The sequence below is a fragment of the Phocoena phocoena genome, chromosome 19 (assembly GCF_963924675.1).
Source record: "Phocoena phocoena chromosome 19, mPhoPho1.1, whole genome shotgun sequence".
Taxonomy (NCBI): Eukaryota; Metazoa; Chordata; class Mammalia; order Artiodactyla; family Phocoenidae; genus Phocoena; species Phocoena phocoena.
The window spans coordinates 59671241-59687021 of NC_089237.1; the positions used below are offsets into that span (position 1 = coordinate 59671241).

Below are 15781 nucleotides of genomic sequence, written 5' to 3' on the forward strand. Positions count from 1 at the left end.
AAAATGATACCGGCTGGTATTAAGTGCCTCAAAACAGATTTCTGCAGGAGGCTTGGGGCCTCCTTCACACTTCAGGAGCTGGTCCTCAGCCTGCCTGGGCGACGCGCGTCTGCGCCCCGCCGCCCGCTCGCGTCCATGCAGAGAGGAGACTGGTTCCACCACACTGAACGGTCCACACGGGGCGCGGGGCCTGGGGAGACACTGACGGGCTCAGAGCTGAGGTCCGCGCGAGAGATCTGGGCTCTGTGTCAGACTTGGGGGAGGAGGGTTGGTGAGTCCCTGGCGTCCTCCCACCTCGTCACTGATTTATCTGGTTTGTTCTTCCAGAAAGAGTCTGCTGAGGGCGAGGATCATGGACTTCATCACCTCCACGGCCACCCTGCCCCTGCTGTTGTGCTGCGTGGGTGTCTTCAGCCTCTGCAAGCTGCTGCAGTGGCTGCGCACGAGAGCCTACGTCCGGAACGCCGTGGTGGTCATTACCGGCGCCACGTCGGGCCTGGGCCGAGGTGGGTGGTGGGGCAGTGCTGGGCGGGGGACAGCGGTGTGGGTGCAGACACACGAGGCAGGCTGGCAGCTGGGCAGCAAGGGTGGCACTGCCCTTGGTCCAGATAGAGAGAGAGAGCTTAAGCGCAGTGAGAGACGGCCCTGACCTACGGCACCAGGGCCGGAGGCGGAAGCCAGGGAGGGGGCCGCGTGTGCACGTGGGGCAGCCTCAGCGCCGGTCGGTGTGGAAACAGGCATTTGTATGTGGAGACTTTCAAAAATGGACACTAACTTAGGGCCAAACAAAGCGTTCCTTTCCCTGGGTTCAGCGAGCATCCCAGGTTTATGGCTTTGGTGTCACCTCCAGCTTGCTGTCCCCTCACGGGGCCGTGCCTCCAGCCGTGCCCTGGCACCTTGGTAGGTGGGGACGGGATCAGTGAGGCCTCAGCTGTTCCTCAGCTGGGTTCTCCAGTTGAGCTCAGATCTAACCTAGTGACCACGTGGAGCTTCTGGGTCCCAGGCCCACCCCACACGCCTGTGCCAACCATGGCAGTGTACCAGGGCAGGTGCAGGTGTGTCAGCTTCCGCACATGCTCCGCGCCACCTCTGCACGCCTGCCATGCTCACACTCAGTTCCATGGAACGAGGCCGAGAGGCGCCCTGAGTTGGGGTACACCCAGCGCCCCTGCGTCTCCTGGCCGGTGAGAGTACAGCCAGTGTGGCCCTGGGCCACGTGCTGGCCCCTAGGCCAGGTGCTGGAACAGACGGATGTGAGGCAGGGTCCCTTCCCTCTGGGAGCCCATGGTCTGTGCAGAGAGGAAGGACTTCTCTCCGTGTGTTGCCCTTTCAGGACGGGTGTTCACAGCGGGCTGGCAGGGGAGGCACCTAGGTGCGTGCTGGCTTGGGCTCGTCTCCCTGAGTCCTCATAGCTGACGCTCAGAGAAGGTGCGACTTGCCCTGGGACTTCTAGGCAGGAGCGCGAAGCCAGGACTCAAGCCCTTGTCTTGTCTCCCTGGGGGAGGGGGCAGGGTGGGCCGTGAGCATGGGTCACGCAGGGGCTGCTGGTACTTGAGAGCTACGGGAACACAGGGGAGGAGACGGGGAGTGGCGTGCAGGCGGCCAGGGGACCTGGGCAGAGTGCGGGGAGCAGGGGTCCGTGCGTGCACCAGCATGGCGTTCAGGTGAGCTCTCGGGGTGACCCAGGGCCCCAAGCCATAGCCGGCCTCTGACCTTACTCAGCTGCTAAATACAGGGTGTCAGCAGCCGCTGCTCCACCACAGAGAGAAGTGGTTTTTTTTAACGTCCTTGAAGCGTGTCAGGGGGTTGGCTGTGGGGGAAAGGCACACTGCAGCGCCGGCGCGCACACGCGTGACGGAGATGCTGTTCTCTCTCCATCCGCGCTTCCTCCTGTGACACCAGGGCCGGGAAGGGGATGGAAGACACAAAGCCCGCGTGTCTGTGTGCGTCTGTGCTGTTCCCACCATCTCCTAGATTCCATCGGAGGGCCAGGAGGGCGTGTATCCCTCCCCCTCTGGCTGTCTCAGTACAAACACCCCTCAGCGACTGCCCGGGAGGCGTGGGGAGGAGACCCCGGCCACCCTCATGGCTCTGCCCAGCCTGTCGGCCGCCCTGGACGCCTGGGTGACGTGCTGAGTGTTCGGACAAATCTCGTGTTTCTCCTGCCTTGTCTCCTGGCTTGTCCTTGTGGACTGGCGGGACACTGGCTGAAGGGACATGTCTCGGTCCCGAGGCCATGAGCCTAGTGGACTTACAAGCTGGTAGTGCTGGTGGCTGGGGACCGGCTGGCAGCCCAAGATAAATGGATTCCTTTTTCTCTCCACCCTCCCGCCTCTATCAGCTTTTTCAAGAAATGAAAACGGAATTTTCTCAGCCTGTTGGCATTTCTGTCATTCTCTGTATGAACTCTAATTTCCTCCCTTGGCTTTCCTTGGGAAGCAAAGCTTAAGCAGAACGCGGGTGACCAGTTTCCAGAGCTGTTCAGACACTTGCGTGTCCCCCACCTTGGATCTTGGTGGCACCTCACTGAATGTCCATCGTGGTGGCCAGGTCGGGACAAAATGGGGTGAGGAAGCCAGCAGGGCTTTGGGAGTGATAGGAAACGGGCCTCAGGAGCGCCTGCCCTCAGCCCCACCCCCGAGGAGGCTCTGCAGGGCAGGTGGGATGGGGGCCGTGACCCAGGCAGACCCCGGGGCCAGAGCGGGGGCTGTGGCTCCGTCTGGGTTTGTGCCCTCGGTCAGGGTGAGCTTCAAAGAAGACAACGCCGCACGCCTGGAAGTGCACCGGTTTAGTTGAGTTGAACCTCCTTCCAGAAGGCTCCATCTGGGTCAGGCTGGGAGGCGCCGGCCCCGGGATAGCAAGTGACGCTGCAGGAGGCGCCGCGTCTGGAAAGAAGGCTTTGCCGCCAGGGAGCCTCCTCCCTCCTGCCCTGAGGGAGGCTGGCATTCTCCCTGCTTCGCTTTCGCTTTCGAGGCATGGGTGGGGGAAGGACCCCGTCTGGACCCCAGAGCCTCCTCCCTTCCTGGATCCCTGACCCTCCGGTGGGCTCCTGGGGCCGGCCTTGCCCTCCTAGCAGCCCGCGGCACCAAGACTCCGCTTGACCAACCGGCCCCTGAGACTCAGTCTGGGCCCCGGGGGTGGCCGCATGGTCAGCTGGGGCCGCACACACCTGCTCTTGGGCACCTGAGGGAGACTAGGCCTCTAGCGAGGACAGACTGTGCCCCTTTAAGCCCCAGGTTTCCATTCTCACTAACAGCCAGTCTTTGGAACATTTTAAGAGGGCAGCTTAGAAGCACAACGCAGCCCTTGTGCAGTGCTTTCTCTCCTCGCGGTGCTGGCCCGGCCGCTGTAACCCGCTCAGTCCTAGCGCTGCTGACCTGCGCCTGCAGAAGAGGGAAGTGGGGACCAAGAGGTCGAAACTTCCCACGTCACAGGGCCGTCAGGGCTGGGGTCTGAGTCGGACACAGGAGGTCTCGCTCGTGTCCGTCCTCTTGACCGCAGGGCTGTGCGGCTCTCCGCGGGCTGTGAGCTTCGGGGCACCAAGCGCTCGGCTGTGTTTGGGGGCAGGGCGAGAGGACCTCAGCCCCTGCTTCCTCCCTCTCCCTGCCCCTCCTGTCGTGGCCTTGGGAGTCACATGTGACCCTGGCTGGCCTAGTCCTAGAGATGCCGCCCCCACCAGGGCTGACCTGGTCCCTCCCAAGGATTTGGACACCAGAGCTTGGAGGTAACAGGCCAAGGGCACCCTTGTCTGGCGGGGGAGTGGTGTCCACAGGAACGCAGCGCTGTCTGCAGCCCCGCCCCCATCTGGTGGAGAGGCCAGGCTGGGAATGCAGTGGGGAAGGGACCTGCTAGCATTCAGAGAGCTTGATTCCTGCTGCCCAGGACTCTGGGCCACCACTCCTGTCCTTCGCATCTGAACCATTCAGCCCCTTCCCTGAATTCTTGAGCTACCCTGGAATCCTCCTGATAGATCCTCTTTTTGCTTTGCCCCGGGTGACTTGAGTCCCTTTTCTTGCCACCAAAGAATATTGACTAAGAGAGGTGCCCAGATAGTTCTGGACTCCCCCGCCATGGCCTTCGTCAGTTGTCACCTGGATGCTGTAGTGACTCAGAGGCACCCCCAGCAGGAGGGAACCTTTTAAAATGATGCCACCCTTGGACTTCCCTGGGGGCGCAGAATCCTCCTGCCGATGCAGGGGACGCGCATTCAGGCTCTGGTCTGGGAAGATCCCACATGCTGTGGAGCAACTAAGCCCGAGAGCCACAACTACTGAGCCCGCGTGCCACAACTACTAGAGCCCGTGCTCCGCACCAAGAGAAGCCGCCGCCATGAGAAGCCCGTGCACCGCGATGAAGAGTAGCCCCCGCTCGCCGCAACTACAGAAAGCCCGCGCGCAGCAACGAAGACCCAACGCAGCCAAAAAAACCTGATGCCACCCTTAATGCCGCCCTGCTGCGCGGGCGCTTGGCATACTTCAGCTCTTTAACCTCCTCGCAAGGCTGTCAGCCTCCCCACGTCCTGTCCCCGCTGCGTGTGTCCACGAGCCCTCGGGCCTGTGTACCCTCGGGAGGAACAGCCTGCAGGCTTCAGGCCTCGGGGGAGCCTCTCCGCCCCTCTCACCAGAGTCCTGTGTCCCCTGTGCGTCCACAGAACCACAGAAGCAGCCCCGGCAGGTACGTGCCTGCTGCGTTGAGGTGACGGCATCCCCGAGCTGGCGCTGCCTGACCGTCGGGCACATCCCTTGCCTCACTGAGCTCCTCGCCATGAAAGTGGGGATACTGCTCGCAGGGTGGATCAGAGCTAAAGGTTATGCTGGAAAGTTCTGAGCCTGGTACCTAACAGTCTGTCCCCCAGCTGCTGCCTTCCTCCTGCCCGTGGACGTCTGTCACAGCCCCGAACGTGGGCTCTGCAGTGGTGACAGCAGAGCTCCCTGTGCCGGGTCCCTAACCCTGCCCCACAGCCTTCCACGGCGGGCCGGTGCCGATGGCTGGGGAACAAGTAGCCCTATGGTCTGGGGCTGGGGAGCTGGGAGCTGAGCTGATGGTGAAGGCCTGGGCCTCCCCAGCTGCCACGCTGCTTTCTTCTTCCTCTAGAATGTGCCAGAGTTTTCCATGCTGCCGGTGCCAAGCTGGTGCTCTGTGGCCGGAACGCCGAGGCCCTGGAGGAGCTCACCCGAGAACTTGCTGCTTCCCGGGCTACCGAGGTGAGCCCAGGCGTGGTTTTCATGGGGAAGAGGTGCAGCCCTGGTCGGCCAGCTGGGCTCAAATCCACCACTTCCGCAGAGCCGCGAGTTTAGGGAGGCCCCTCTGTGAGTGCTTTCTTCCTCCCCCATGTCTCCGCTAATACCTGTTCACCTCTTGGCGGTGGTAGCCGGGAGACTGGCAATGACTTTTAACATTTTAAGTTAAGATGACATTTAACATTTCCTTTCCAGTTGAGGTGCCTTTTATCCTTTTTCTTGTCTAACGGCTCCGATTAGAACAACAAGCTATGCTGAATAGCTGCAGTGAAAGCAGACATCCTTGTCTTGTTCTGGAGCACAGTGGAACACTTTCAGTCTTACACCACTGGACATGATGTTAGTTGTAAGTTTTTCATAAATACCTTGGGGGAATTTCCCCTCTGTTCCTAGTTTTCTGAGAGCTTTTATCATGAAAGGGTGTCGGATTATGTCAGATCTCTTTTCTGCGTCAGTTGAGATGCTTACGTGGTCCTTCCCCCTTCGTTCTATTAACGTGGTGGGTTACACTGATTGATTTCCTCACGGTAAACTACCCTTGCCTTGCTGGGATAAATTTAACCTGTTCATGACGAATAATCCTCTTAGTATGCTGTTGAATTTGATTGGTTAGTATTCTGTTGTGGATTTTAGCATCGATATTCATAAAGGAATTGGGTCTGTAATTTTCTTGTGGTGTCTTTATCTGGCCTTGGTATCAGAGTAATGCTGGCCTCACAGAATGCATCGGTAAGTGTTTTCTCCTCTTCGGGGTTTTTTTGGTTTTTTGTTTTCTAAATACTTATTTATTTATTAGGCTGCGCCAGATCTTAGTTGTGTAATGCGGGATCTGTTGTTGCGTTGCGCGGGCTCCAGAGTGCGCAGGCTTCGTTGCTCCGTGGCATGTGGGATCTTAGCTCCCTGACTAGGGATCAGACCGCGTCCCCTGCACTGGAAGGCAGATTCTTAACCACTGGACCACAAGGGAAGTCCCTCCTCTTCAGTTTTTTGGAAGAGTATTAAGTATTGGTGTTAATTCTTCTTTAAAATTTGATAAAATTCACCAGTGAATCTGGTTCCGGATATTTTTTGTTGGGAGGTTAATTTAGGTTACTGATTCAGTTTCTACCTGTCACATGTCTGCTGAGATTCTGTTTCTTCTTGGCTCAGTTTAGGTAATTTGTGCATTTCGGGGAATTTGTCCATTTCTTCGAGGTTATCTAATTTGTGCGTTTCCGGGAATTTGTCCATTTCTTCGAGGTTATCTAATTTGTGCGTTTCGGGGAATTTGTCCATTTCTTCGAGGTTATCTAATTTGTGCGTTTCCGGGAATTTGTCCATTTCTTCGAGGTTATCTAATTTGTGCGTTTCGGGGAATTTGTCCATTTCTTCGAGGTTATCTAATTTGTTGGCGTACAGTTGTCCATAGTATTCTCTTATAATCTTTTTTATCTGTGTAAGGTCCCACTTTCAGTTCTAATTTTAGTTACTTGCACCTTTTCTTTTTTCTTTGGTCTGGCTAACGGTTTCTCAATTTTGTTGATCTTTTCAGAACACCAACTTGTGATTTCATTCATTTTCTTTGTTTTCTATTCTCTCTCTATATATCTTTGTTTTTAAATATTTTATTTATTTATTTATTTCGCTACGCCGAGTCTTTAGTTGAGGCACTCGGGATCTTTATTGCCGTGTGTGGAATCTTTAGTTGCAGCATGTGGGATCTAGTTCCCTGACCAGGGATCGAACCCGGGCCCCCTGCATTGGGAGTGTGGAGTCTTAACCACTGGACCACCATATTTAAGCACTGGACCCCTATATTTTGTTTATCTTCTTTCTAATCTGCTTTCCTTCCTCTGCTAGCTTTGAGTTTAGTTTGCTCTGTTTCCCTAAGATGCAAAGATATATTAAAGATATGTTATTGAGGGGCTTCCCTGGTGGCACAGTGGTTGAGAGTCCGCCTGCCGGGTTCGTGCCCCGGTCCGGGAAGATCCCACATGCCGTGGAGCAGCTGGGCCCGTGAGCCATGGCCGCTGAGCCTGCGTGTCCGGAGCCTATGCTCCGCAACGGGAGACGCCCACGTACCGCAAACAAAACAAAACAAAACCAAAAAGGTATGTTATTGAGATCTTTTTTTTTTTCTTCCCAGCCATGCTGCATGGCATGTGGGATCTTAGCTCCGCAACTAGGGATCGAACCTGCACCCCCTGCACTGGAGGCGCAGTCTTAACCACTGGACTGCCAGAAAAATCCCCTTCTTTTTTTAATATAGTCATTTATAGTTATAAGTTGCCCTCTTAGCACAGCCTTCACTGCATCCTGTAAGTTTTGGTATGTTATGTTTCCATTTTCACTTTGTTGTAAGTACTCTCTAATGCCCCTTGTGATTTCTGTTGTGAGCCAGTGGTTGTTTAATGTCCCCTGGTTTCCAGTTTGCACGGTGTTACTGGTTTCTAGCTTCATCACTCTGTGGTTGTGGGAGGTAATTTTTATGATATTTATCTTTTAAAAGCTCTTGAGACTTGTTTGCGACCTAACATGTGGTCTGTCCTGGAGAATGTTCCATGTGTGCTTGTGAAGCGTATGTATTACACTGTTGATGGGTGGAGTGTTCTAAATATGACGCTTAGGTCCAATTTGTTTATAGTGTTGTTCAGGTCATCTATTTCCTAATTGATTTGTCTGGTTGTTCTATCCATTATTGAAAGTGGGGTATTGCTATATCAAAATATTATTGTAGAACTGTCTATTTCTCCCTTCAATTCTGTTGATTTTTGCTTCCTATATTTTGAGGGTCTGTTATTAGGTACATAAGTGTTTATAACTGTTATGTAATGTACCTTTTAACATTATTATATAATGTCCTTCTTTGTCTCTTGTAACCTTTTTTGATTTAAAGTATTTTTTTGTCTGATATTAGTTTAGGCACCCTACCTCTCTATTTGGTTACTATTTAAATAGAATATCTCTCTTCATCGTTTTCCTGTCAATGTGTCTTTGGATCTAAAGTTAGTGTCTTAAAGACAGCATATAGGGGGCTTCCCTGGTGGCGCAGTGGTTGAGGGTCCGCCTGCCGATGCAGGGGACACAGGTTCATGCCCTGGTCTGGGAGGATCCCACGTGCCGCGGAGCGGCTGGGCCCGTGAGCCGTGGCCGCTGAGCCTGCGCATCCGGAGCCTGTGCTCCGCAACGGGAGAGGCCACAACAGTGAGAGGCCCGCATACTGCAAAAAAAAAAAAAAAAAAAGACAGCATATAGTTAGGTGTTGTTTTTTTTTAAAATCCATTCTGCCAACCAGTCTTTTGATTAAAGGGTTTAAACTATTTACATTTAAAGTAATTACTATTTAGGAGGGACTTCTGCCATTTCGCTATTTTTTTTCTATATGTCTTGTAGCTTTTTTGTCCATTTCCTGCATTACTCTCTTGTGTTTAGTTGCTTTTTTGGAGTGAAATGCTTTGATTCCCTTCTCATTTCCTCACATGTATATTCTATAGCTACTTTCTATGTGATTACCATGGAGATTACATTGAACATCCTGAAGTTGTAACAATCTAATTAGAATTTATACCAACTTAATGTCAATAGCACACAGAAACTCCACTCTGTCCTCCCCCATCTCTGCTATTCACGTCATAGGTTACATCTTTATACATTGTTTGCCCAGTAACATAGATTAATAATAGTTTTAAAATGCATTTGTCAAATTATGTAGAAAATAAAGAGTAGAATTACAATCCAAAGTTACAATACTACTAGCTTTTATAATTCCCCATGTATTTATTTTCCTGGAGATCTTTATTTCTTCAAATGGCTTTGAGTTACACTGTATAGCTTCCTTTCGTTTCAAACCTGAAGGACCTCATTTAGCACTTCTTGCAGGGCATGTCTAGTGGTAACAAACTCCCTCAGCTTTTATTTATATGGGAACTTTAATTTCTCCCTCATTTTTGACATTATAGAACACAGATATAGAATTCTTTGTTGACATTTTTCTTCTTTCAGCACTTTGAATATATCGACCCACTGTCTTCAGGCCTCCAAGGTTTCTAATGAGAAATCAGCTGATAGTAAGGATTTCTTTTATGTGAGGAGTAGTTTCTCTCTTGCAGTTTTCAGATTCTCTGTCACTTGGCTGTGATTGTGATGTGTCATAGTGCAGGTCTCTGAGTTTATCCTACTTGGTGTTGAACTTCTTGGATGTGTAGATTTATGTCCTTCATTAAATTTGGGACTTTTTCAGCAGTTATTTCTTCCAGTGTTTTCTCTGCCCCCTTCTCTCTCTCTCCTCCTTCTCAGATTCCTACTAGGAGTGTGTTAGTCCACTTGGTGGTGTCCCACAGATCCCTTAGGCTCTGCTCACTTTTCTTCATTTTTTTTTTTTTCTTCTTCATTTTTCTTGTTCTCGGATTTGAGAATTTCAGTTGTCCCCTCTTCAGGTTCATGGATTCTCTCTTCTCCTTGCCCAGATCTGCCTTTGGACCCCTGTAGTGTATTTTTCATTTCAGTTATTGTACTTTTGAGCTCCAGAATTTTTTAATAATTTCTGTTTCTATTGATATTCTCATTTTGTTATACATGAGTTTCCTGCCTTTGTCCACATCTTCCTTTAGCACTTTGAACATCTTTAAGACAGTTGTTTTAGTCAGTTCATTGTCTGGGCTTCCTGAGGAATGTTTTTCTGGGGATTTATCTACATTTTTGAATACCAGAAGGCAAGTGCAACTCCATTAAACCTACTGGAAGCCACTTCAGCAGGTGGTGGTTAAAAGAGTGCAGGCTGCTTCCATGCTGCAGCTCGGCGATCAGAACAGCATCCACCATCAGAATGCAGTCCTGATATGTGGAAGACAAGGTCCTTATTGTCTACCTTGGCTCCTTCAAGCTGCAAGAGAAATGTGGGTTGCCTTTCCCACAGCTGCCCACCACAGGGGTGGGGCCACCATGGAGCTAATGGTTGAAATTGGCCAAAATTGTCTATACTTTGCCAGCCGAGCACTCCCCTGGAAGCTTCAAGTGTTCAAACAGACTTCAGAGTCATGACGTCATTTCACTCTAGAGAGTTGCTGCCAGTGCAGCTGTCCAGGCAGAGGGAGGGCTCCAGGCACTTCCGTCTCCGTGCTCCCTCTGACTCCATCCCCTCCCTCATCTTCTTAGATTCTGCGACAGCCCCTGACTTAGACTGCTTGGCTAGTCATTCTCTTCATTTACAGAATTTGTCTGTCTCCCCCACAAGACTGCGTGCTTTAGGAGGACAGAAGCACGTCTGTCTTGCTTTCTGCCATGTCCCCAGTGTTGAGCATATAGGGGCATATAAAAATGTTTTGTGGGGCTTCCCTGGCGGCGCAGTGGTTGAGAGTCCGCCTGCCGGTGCAGGGGACGCGGGTTCGTGCCCCCGTCCGGGAAGATCCCACATGCCACGGAGCGGCTGGGCCCGTGAGCCATGGCCGCTGAGCCTGCGTGTCCGGAGCCTGTGCTCCGCAATGGGAGAGGCCGCAGCAGTGAGAGGCCCGCGTACCGCAAACAAACAAACAAAAAATGTTTTGTGACTGAAGAATGAAACTGATTTGGCCTGAGGAGGGTAGCAGCTCTGTGACGTAGGACAGTGCAGTGCCAGGCTGGCACAGGGCGGCAAGGGGGGCCATGCTTCCATCATATGTGACCCCTGCCCCATGGCACTTACAGTCAGTTAAGGAGAAAGGCTGCCCAAGTGAGGTATGAGCAGGGTTGGCAGGCTCCTCCAGGTCACATCCTTCAGAGGAGAAGTGTTGTGACCTGTCCCTTCACAGCCAGGCCCTCCCAGCACTGAGAAGCAGGGCCTGTGGCTCCCACGCCCGTCGCTCTGAAGCTACGTTTGGCTTCTGTCGTTCTTGCCCAGGTGCAGACTCACAAGCCTTACATAGTGACCTTCGACCTCACGGACCCTGGGGCCATAGTGGGGGCCGCTGCAGAGATCCTGCAGTGCTTTGGCTATGTGGATGTGCTCATCAACAACGCCGGGATCAGCTACCGCGGCACCATTGTGGACACCAGCCTGGACGTGGACAAGAGAGTCATGGAGACAAACTACTTTGGTCCAGTTGCTCTGACGAAAGGTAACGGTCTTGGGTGAAAAGGAAGACGAGCACGGGTACGGCAGCATTCTTTGTATTTCCCTTGGTTCCTTCTTCCTGCACCTGGCCTGTCCCACCCCTTTGACCCTGGAGTCAGTGGTGTCCTTACGGCCCGGGTGTTGGCTTTTCTGGGCTTTTATTTGCATTTTCTTCCACTGCTTTATGGTCTTACATCGAGATGTTCTCCTCAGCAACAGCCTCATCTGCACAGTGTTGGCTCCACGTCTTTCCACTGTGTCTGCACACCTACAGAGTGGGGCGTTCTGACGTCCAGCCACGGTTCTCACTCCAGGGAGAGGCCTTCCCTCCCCTCCTGGGCGCAGGGGGCTAAGAGTTCCAGTAAACAGTCCCCCCGCCCCAGGCTCTCAGCATGAGCTGCAGTGACCTCTCCCCTCTCCCCACAGCGCTCCTGCCCTCTATGATCAGAAGGCGCCAGGGCCACGTTGTCGCCATCAGCAGTATCCAGGGCAAAATCAGCGTTCCCTTCCGATCCGCGTGTGAGTACTTCCTTCTCCTTCCCACGTTCCCTTTACTGTTTTCTCCCTGTTACAAGAACAACACGTTCACTGTCCAGAATTCAGACGTTAGAGAAACAGCACGGAACGTGCAGGGACGTCATCAGCGTGTGCTCCCGAGCAGAGGCCTGGGCTCAGCCCCAGCTCTGCTCCTCGTGCCACCTGCGGCCCCCGTGCTGTGCCCCCCGTGTCGGCCCCTCTCAGTGCCACCACCGTCAGCCCACAGGTGCTGCCCCACCGCCACTTTACCGCACGTGCCTCCAGAATTCTTCTACGTGGGATCAAATGTGCAAAACTGGGGCACGTTATATGTAGTTTTGTGGTTCGCTTATTCCATTTGACAGTGTCTTTCTGCATCAGCACATATGGATTTACCTAGTTCCTTTAAGTGGATATACAGTCATTAATCGAATGGATGTGGCATCATTTCCTTAGTAGCTTTCGTGACACGTGAGGATTTGCATCCCTTCAGTCGGTGACCAGTAGCAGTGATGTGCTGTGTACAGCATCCTTCAGCATTTTTATCTCTGGGCTCTCATGGGAGGGTTTCAGTAAGATTAGTTCCAAAAAGTGGACACAGGACCAAAAAATTAACGCTGCCAGCTTGACTTCCGCCCCGACTCTCACCTCCCTGCGTGAGTGGCTGCGCCAGAATGTTGAGACTGCGCCATCACGGGCACCAGCGAGCAGATTCTGCTTTTGTTAAGAGATGTGAAAGGTGATTTCACAAACTGTCCTGGGAGCTGCACTCTTTGCTCCACCGTCTGCAAGGAAACACTCAGCTATAACAGTCTCCCCCTCTCCAGATGCTCAGCGTAGCCACGGGAAGGGAGGGGACGGGTGAAGCTGCCTCCACACCGTGAAAGGACGGCCACGCACACCCAGCTGGACGACTGGGAACCACCCGTCAGCCCGAACGCAGCGCAGCCATCCTCCTGGTGCTGGCTGTGTCTGGGTCAGCCGTGGGACTCGTCTGAGCCCGCGCTGCCCCCTCATGTCATCAGACAGCCTCCACGGCCGTGCTCAAGACAGCCTCCACGGCCGTGCTCAAGACAACGCCGTATCCGTGCTTGTTTCTGAGGCGGTTATTTCCCTGTGCCAGTTTTCTGTTTCACTTGGTTGGCACAGGACAGCCTCCTGAGGAATAGATATGCAGGCATCACATGTGACAGAGCAGATGAGGCAATAATAGGGAAAAGGGTATACAGGGTAAAGGAGTTCTTTGTAAAGTGTTCTTGTACTGAATTATTTCCAAACTTCACTTGGATTTAGTCCCACTGAGTTCTGTCCTCCCCTTGGCTCTGACTGCGTAGGTCACACTTGGTTGTTCTGGGTGTTTTATAACCACCAGGCCGGACGAGGCGGTGCCTCCTGGGCATGTTGGCCAACCCAACGGGCAGCAGTCTCCCCACTCGTGAAGTGGGGGGTGGCTTCGTGTACCTCTCGGGGCTGTTGTGAGGCCGAGTGGGAGGATCCAGGATGTGTGTAGAGCACGTGGAGCCCTGGGGACCACAGTCATGGCGTTTAGGTTAGCACAGCCTGGCCGAGGACCTACGTACAGCCCGAGAGCCATGGAGACCAGGAGTCAGGGAGGCCCCCAGGGCCTCAGCCTGGGCCGTGCCTCTGGAATCACGGCTGGTAGGAGCGTGTCTCGAGCCACCCACCCGCAGAGCGTTCGTTCGGCCAGGCCGCTCCTCCAGAGGCTCTGCAGAGTCTGGACGCTGCTGGGCTGCTCACAGGACCTACAGTTACGTGGCTGATGGATGCCCTTTTCCTCAGGCTCGAACGTGTGGACTCCAAATCTGGAAACCGTCAGTGGAGATGCTGTTTCCCAGGAGTGCCGTCGTAGGGTTCCTCTGTCCCCTCAGAGCACCTGACGCTGTGCAGAGAGGCTGTTGCTGGGGAGCGGAGGGGGCCTGGACAGCTCTTCCAGATGAAAGGCCATCCTGTGGAAGCTGTCAGGCAAAAGACGTGAGAAGGCCAGATGTGGGTTTGTACACACGCTCCTGCACGTGCAGGGAGCCTCCCTGGACGCACTGTGGCAGTGTGGCCTGTGACCACGAGGGGCATGGCAGCTGCCCCGTCTGTCCCCCGCTGGAGAGAGCTACGTGCAGGAATGACACGGAAACAGGCACAGCGTGAGGCCATGTCCGCGCAAATATGACTTCTGTGTCGCACCCCGTGTAGGTACCTGGTTGATGTGAGAAATGAATGCTGAGAAACCGGCAGCCTGGCTCCCTCTGGGGAACCGTACTGGAAGGCACGAGGAGGACTTTCACTTGGTTACTTTATTTCCTCCTGAACTGTTTGAATATTTTACCCAGTAGACATTAAGTGTTTTTTTTTTTTTAACTTTTAATTTAGATTAATTTCACACTTAAACCTTGCAGGAACAGTACAAAGAACACCCATGCACCCTTCCTACACATCCCCAGTGGTTCGCGTTTGACCATGCACGCCGTGTCATGTTGTGTGTGAACGTACCTGTAGGTCAGTGTATCGTGTACAGTGTTTTCCCTGAACCACACTAGAGCAGGAGACCTGACACCCCTGCGCCTGTCCAGGGCCCAGGCTGGGCGCCTCTGACTCTGGGAACGAATGCGTCCCCGCCCCTCACTCACCTGCCTCTCTGGCCACCGACCTTTGCAGACGCGGCCTCCAAACACGCGACCCAGGCCTTCTTCGACTGTCTGCGGGCCGAGGTGGAGCAGCATGACATCGAGGTGACCGTCGTCAGCCCCGGATACATCCACACCAACCTCTCCCTCAACGCCGTCACGGCCGACGGGTCCAAGTACGGAGGTTAGGCCCTGGTGTCGCTTTTCTTCTATGCAAAGCTACCTGATGATTCTGTGGTCGTTTTCATTTTCTTTCAGAAAATAAGTTTAAAACTAAACCACTTGACGTGTGGGTGTTGGTCGTATATACTGAAGACTGACCTCGCTCGGCATGAACCCGAGCTCAGTGAGTCTCTCGTTTCATTTCAGTGATGGACAAGACCACGGCCCAGGGCCGAAGCCCCTCGCAGGTGGCCCAAGACGTGCTGGCTGCCTTGGGGAAGAAAAAGAAGGACGTGGTCCTGGCCGATGTGGCGCCTTCCCTGGCTGTTTACCTGCGCACGCTGGCTCCCAGGCTCTTCTTCAGCCTCATGGCCTCCCGGGCCAGGAAGGAGCAGAAACCCAAGCATTGCTAGTGCCTGTCCGGGCAGGTGGCGCGGTAGCACCGCTGCTCCACAGGGACAGGTGTGTTTGCGTGGACTGTACTGGATTCTTGCCTCATGGGGAGGCGGGGGAGGGAGTCATGCCTCTCTCGCAGACCCCCAGCCTGTCCTGCTGGAGGAGGACAGGCTTCCTCCGGGGGGAGGGGTAAAATGCAGCTGCATCTAAACTCTAGGATGTGAAGTAAAGGGTTGAGCTGTGGAGCTGTGACCCCTGAGGGCAGGCAGAACCACGCCTCCTTTGAATTTGGGTCTTGAGATCAGAAGACTTCCTGTCATCTGACCCAGTTCTCGTATTGACTCACCTAGCGCTGGGGGCTTGGGGAGAAGGCTGCTGCCGCCTTCACGCCGTTCACGGGGTCCCCCAGCATTTTGTTCAGCGCGGCCAAGAGTCAGCGTGTGGCTGGCTTCTCGACGTGTCCCATCGTTCCGTGTGCTGGAGCCGCCTGTCCGCACCTGGCTTGTATCTGGTGACAGCTTCTGCTCAGCTGCCCCAAGGTGGCCACAGCTGGTCCGTGTCCAGCTGCCTTACCCATGAATCTGATCTGCAGGCAGATCACAGGCTCCCTTTCCAAATCTGACCTATTACAGAAACACCTCCCCAGTCCCACCCAGCAGGCTCAGGAGGGTGGTGGGCACTGCACGGTCAAGGTAGGTCTGTTTAGGATCACTGCCAGTTTACCCTTGTTCCAGACCGTTTGCCACCCAGCACCCAACTGA

The 15781-nt window shown here is 53.8% G+C and overlaps 1 protein-coding gene across 1 annotated transcript; it reads left to right on the forward strand.

Annotated features, from left to right (window-relative positions):
- Positions 1–325: 325 nt before the first annotated feature.
- Positions 326–15037, forward strand: DHRS7B (dehydrogenase/reductase 7B). Its single transcript, XM_065897119.1, has 6 exons — positions 326–506; positions 5095–5204; positions 11095–11311; positions 11734–11826; positions 14494–14646; positions 14832–15037. The coding sequence occupies exons 1-6, from the start codon at positions 353–355 to the stop codon at positions 15035–15037; spliced, it is 933 nt and encodes a 310-aa protein (XP_065753191.1). The 5' UTR covers positions 326–352.
- Positions 15038–15781: the final 744 nt, after the last annotated feature.

Coding starts and splice junctions, on each gene's coding strand:
- DHRS7B (XM_065897119.1), top strand. CDS start 353: ATGGACTTCATCACCTCCACGGCCACCCTGCCCCTGCTGTTGTGCTGC. Junction 5,205..11,094: donor CTGCTTCCCGGGCTACCGAG/GTGAGCCCAGGC, acceptor GTTCTTGCCCAG/GTGCAGACTCACAAGCCTTA. Junction 11,827..14,493: donor CGTTCCCTTCCGATCCGCGT/GTGAGTACTTCC, acceptor CGACCTTTGCAG/ACGCGGCCTCCAAACACGCG.